Here is a 5,674-nt window from a genome sequence, read left to right on the forward strand (position 1 = left end):
TGAAATATTTTGGTGCAGTGATATTTTAAACAAAGAAGTATAGCGAAGAGTAGAAAACAATTTTCTTTTGCTTTCTTGAGAAGTTATTTCTACTGTCGACATAAGAAATGTCGACATTTCTTAGAGAATTTTTATACATTTATTTGACCAAAATCGACAATTGTTGGGAAGCAAGATCTCAAATATGTATGAGAATGTTAATTTTGCAGTATTTTTTATGCACTTGAAATTAAGAAAGAAATGTTCAGAGGATTACATGAAGGTGAGAGAAAGCAAGGCAGGGATTGGATTACAGAGTAGTTAATAAAATTATGTGCTCTCTTGAGGGTAGTTATGCTTATTTCAAAGGTCTGTTAACCTAGATGAACAAAAACAATGGACAAAGTTTGCTTAAGACAAAGATAAACCTTTACTAAAACTATCATATGCCTGGCGGGGAGGGGGGTGACTGTCTAACATGAGAGGGAAATCGCTTCTAATTCTCTACTTTAATTTGTAAAAATAAAAGCTCTAAATGAAAGGAAATCAAATTGGGCATTTGAATGAGATACCTACACAGCTTCTTACAACTACATAAGTTATACAGACAAATAGAAGCTTTCATCCTAAACATTCCAGTTAATACAACTGTCAAAGTCTCCACAGTGAACTATTTTAAATTTAATCCTGGCCACCAGTTGAATTTAGGAAATAAGATATACCTAGGGTAAGGAAGGCCCACAACAGTAGATGATTTGCTGCAGAATTTCGACCTTAAATCCTACAGAAATTTTTCTTACAGTCATAATAGCTAACACAGCTCTTCACAGAATTAGTCTTGCTACGGTGATATTAAAAATGGCTAAAATATTTTTAATAAAGAAATGCAATTCTGATGGCACACCCAGGCAGCATATTTTTTTTTTCTTAAAAAAGGACAACCTGTAATACAGAGTACAAATAAAAGCTGCATAAAAGTATGTCGAGAGTGAGAAGCACCAATTAGTTAGAATAAACATGCTTTAATTTACCCTTTCTTATTTCTGCGAAGACATTTGTACAAGCAGGTGCAAATTACTGCAATGCCAACAACTAAAAGAAACCAGAAAACAAATGACATGTAACCATGAAAAATAATTTCCAAGATTCAAAACCTAGAAGAAGAAATTAATGTTGATTATATTTCAGTTGTCAGAAATGTTATTTTATTTAAGCACATATACATTTATATTTCATCCAGACTCTTCACTGTCTAAAAATGCAGTTCTCTGGAATCACTTGAAAAGTCCATACAATAAGTCACAGAAGAGTCCTTGCTTAATTTAGAAAATTACCCAAAGCATATTTGGGATGAAAACTCATATGACTAATCATCTTGAAAAAACATGTATTATTTAGGGTTTGTTACTAAGTGGACATATAGACTATAAAAGAATATACAATCTTCAACACAAGGTGGTATATAATATTAAAGGTCAGGCATTTATAGATTATTTTACTTAATTTCAAACTATAAAAACTATAGAAACTGAAAAATCATTGAAAATAATGTACTTCATCACAGTAATATTTTGATTGAAGTGATATCCAAGTTTGGAATACTTACGTATAGTAAGAATAATTACAGCAATGATTCCCGGATCTGGAAAAAAAAAAAAAAAACAGTTTGAAGATATTGAGCATGTATGGGTCCCAGATAGCAGATGAATTTTAGTTTTGATCAGATCAAATAAAAACTACAGCAAAAAAAACCTATCAGTCTATAGTTTTAGCATGACTGTTAATTCATCCAAGTTACTTTGATAACAAAACACTTCAAATAGATTCCAGTTATTGGATCTGCCTTGAGAAACTCTTAATAGGAACCTCACCCGTCATTGTTTTGCGCTGTAGTTACTATACCAGGTTCTTTAGTAAAGGTTAATAGGACAATTAGAATTTATAAGATTAGAGAAAGTTACCTACACATGTCTACATATACTACCACTTATATTTGTCATGGTATGCAATACTAAAATAACTATAAATGTCAATAATTACTAATAATTAGTGACATCTTATTTCTTCCCTAACTACAAATAATTGAACACAATATTTTCGTGTAGAACTTAAAGTTTTCATAATACAGGGTTATTAATAAATAAGCTAATACCTAATTCTTTAAAGTCTTCATATAATGGAAATTCACTGGGATTGGGATATCCTAAGAAAGAAAAAAAGGAAATAGTAAAAAAGAAACACTAAATAAAGCTTAAAAATCTATAAATTCATTGGTTTTGATTTTTTACCTTTGTATTAAACTGCTTATAATTTAATTTTTCTTATAAATTATATTATTGTTTCTCATTAAAGATAGTATAATAAAATTTTAAAAATTTATATTCAATGTCAACATCATTCTTCTTCCTGTCCACTGATATTTCCTGTGAGAATGTTGTGTAGCACAGCACACAAATTTATCATTACTGTATTCTCAGAATGAGGCTTGAGTTCAATGTGAACTCAAATTAAAATTTTAAAATTTTTAAAAAAGTGGAGATCTTAAAAATAATTTAGAAGTTTCTCTGAAATAGAAAAACTCTTTAACATAATAAAGACCATTTATATATTAAAAACAAAACAAAACAAAACAAAACCCATAGCTAACAAAAGATTGAAAGTTTTCCCCTTAAGATCAGGAACAAGATCCTCAAAAAACTGAGAATTGACCTACCACATGATCCAGCAATCCCTCTACTGGGTATTTACCCCAAAGACTTGAAAACCCATATCTAAAAAAATATTTGCACATCGATGTTCAGAGCAGCATTTTTCACAGTGGCCAGGACATGGAAGCAAGTGAAGTGTCCTATGACAGATGATTGGCTAAAGAAGCTGTGGTACATATATATACAATGGAATATTATATTACTCAGCCATAAGAAGAGATAAAATACTGCCATTCACGACAACATGGATGGAACTCAAGATTATCATGCTAAGCGAAATAAGCCAGACAGAAAAAGGTGAAAATCACATGATATCACTTATATATGGGATATAAACCTAAAAGCAACAAATGAGCAGGACAAACAGACACTCCTGGATATGGACTATAGACTAGTGGTTACCAGAGGACTATAGACTAGTGGTTACTAGTGGGGTGGGGAAGGTGGGGGGAGGTAGACAGGGTAAAGGGGGTCAAATATAGGGTTTAGGGGGAGGGAGAAGTGGGTAAAGGGTATCAAAAATATGGTAGATGAAGGAAACTGGACATTGGGTGGTAAACACACAATAGAATATACAGATGTAAAATGATAATGTACACCAGAAAATTATATAATTGTATTAACCAATGTTATCCTGATAAACTTAATTAAAAAAAAAAAAATCAGGAACAAGAGAGGATGCCCACATTTGCCACTTCTAACCAACATAATATTGGACATTTGGATCAGAGTAATTAGGTAAAAAAGAAATAAAAACCATCAACACTGGCATAGAAAATATAAAATTATCTCTGTTCACAGATGAAATAATCTTTTACATAGAAACTGTAAAGATTACACACACACACACACACACACACACACACACCTGATAGAACTAATAAATAAATTCAGTAAAATTGTAGGTTATAAAATCAACAAGCAAAAATCATTGCATTTCGATACATCAAAATAAGCAATCCAAAAGAGAAATTAAGAAAACAATTCCATTTAAAATAATAAATATTCTTTTATCAAAAAGAAGAAAATATTTTGGAATTAAAAAGGAGGTAAAAGAATATGCACTGAAAACAACATTGCAGAAAGAAATTAAAGGAGAGAAAAATAAATAGACATCCTGTGTTTATAAACTGGAAGACTTAATATTATTAATATGTAAATACTACAAAAAATTACTACAGTTAAAGTACAACCCTTATCAAAATCCTGAGGATGGTTTTTGCAGAAATAGAAAAATCCATCCTAAAATTTGTATGAAATCTTAAGACACTTGGTGTACTGAAGGCAATCTTGAAAAAGAAGAGCAAAGTTGAAAAAGAAGAGCAAATCATACTTCCTGATTTCAAAACTTGCTACAAAGCTACAATAATTAAAACAGAATGGCACTAACATAAATACATACAGACCATTGGAATTGAATGGAGGGCCTTGCATATATGGTCAAATGATTTTCCATAGTGTGCTTCTAGGAACACTGAGTAGGGAAAGAGTAGATTTTCAACAAATGGTTCTTAGAAAAATGAAGCAAAAGAATGAAGTTTGACTCTTACTATACACCATATAGAAAAACCAATTAAAAAAAAAACTAAACTAAACTAAAACTATTAAGCTCTTAGAAAGAAACAAGGAGGACAAGCTTCATGATGTTAAATTTGGCAATGATTTCTTGGATGTGACACCAAAAGCATAGGCAACAAAAGAAAAACCAGATAAAATGAACAGCATCAAAATTAAAAACTTTTGTATATTAAAGAACACTATCAATAGAGTGAAAAGGCCACCCAACCCACAGGATGTAATAAAACATCTGCGAATCATACATCTGGTAAGGGATTAATATCTAAAATATATAATGCACTCTAAAAACTAATAACAAAAATTCTAACCCAATTCAAAAATGGGCAAAGGACTTAAATGACATTTCTCTAAAGCAGATATATAAATAGTGAATGAGCGCATGAAAAGATGCTCTACACATCACTGATCAAGGGGGAAATGCAAATAAAAACCACAATGAGATACTACTTCACATATTTTACTCACCATATGTATGAGGATTGTTATTACAAACAAAAACCCAGAAAATAACACAGTGTCAAATAGGGAGAGAAATTAGAATATTTGTGCATTGCTGGTGGGAATGTAAAATGGGCAGGCATTGTGGAAGACAGTATGATTGTTCCTCAAAAAACTAAACACATAATGACCAAAGAACCCTGCGATTCTATGCCTAACTATGCACCTCCAAAATTGAAAACGGGGACTCAAACAGATCCTTGAATGGCAAAACTCAGAGAAGCATACTGAAAATAGTGAAAAAGATGGATAAAACACAAGTGTTTACCAACAGATACATGGATGAACAACATGGGGTATATACAAACAGTGGAATATTTTCAGCCATAAAAAAGAAATAAAGTTCAGATACAAGCTATTCAAAGATGGATGAATGTTGAAAACATTAGGCTATATAAAGTAAGCCAGACAAAAAAGGACAAATGTAAAATTCCACTTATATGAGTTACCTAGGATACTCAAATTCATAAAAATAGCAATTAGAATAAGGATGACCAGTGCAGGGAGGAGGGGTATGAATGGGGAGTGACTGTTTAATGGGTATAAAATTTCAGCTTGGGAAGATAAAAAGTTTTGGAGGTAGATAGTAGTGATGATTATACAAGAATGTGAATGTACTTAATGTCACTGAATTGTACAATTAGAATGGTTAAAATGGTAAAAAATTAAATAAAAGTTGATCTGGAAAAATTAATTTGAGAGTAGCCTGAACACTTCTGAATAGGATATGTTCTGCCAGATATTAAAACATATAGTACTTTATTCAAAAAAACGATTGGATGCTGGCACAGGACTAGACAGTCAAGGGAACAAAAAGAGGCTAGAACACCTATGAATTAATGCATGATACAACAGTTGGAGAGAAGACCAGAAATGGTGCTACTTAACCAACAGGATGGGAATGGGTGGAG

At 31.5% G+C, this 5,674-nt stretch overlaps 1 protein-coding gene across 1 annotated transcript in view; it reads right to left on the bottom strand.

The window, feature by feature from the left end:
- Positions 1–981: 981 nt before the first annotated feature.
- The window catches only part of LOC105309956 (membrane cofactor protein-like), a 27,611-nt gene continuing 22,918 nt past the window's right edge, over positions 982–5,674 (bottom strand). The window contains exons 8-10 of the mRNA XM_011386162.2: positions 2,132–2,182; positions 1,586–1,621; positions 982–1,071 (exon numbers count right to left, since the gene is read on the bottom strand). Of these exons, the coding sequence (XP_011384464.1) occupies positions 1,007–1,071; positions 1,586–1,621; positions 2,132–2,182 (152 nt within the window). The 3' untranslated portion in view covers positions 982–1,006. The remainder of the gene's footprint in view (positions 1,072–1,585; positions 1,622–2,131; positions 2,183–5,674) is intronic.

Source organism: Pteropus vampyrus, unplaced genomic scaffold (genome assembly GCF_000151845.1).
Source record: "Pteropus vampyrus isolate Shadow unplaced genomic scaffold, Pvam_2.0 Scaffold963, whole genome shotgun sequence".
In the NCBI taxonomy this organism is placed as follows: domain Eukaryota; kingdom Metazoa; phylum Chordata; class Mammalia; order Chiroptera; family Pteropodidae; genus Pteropus; species Pteropus vampyrus.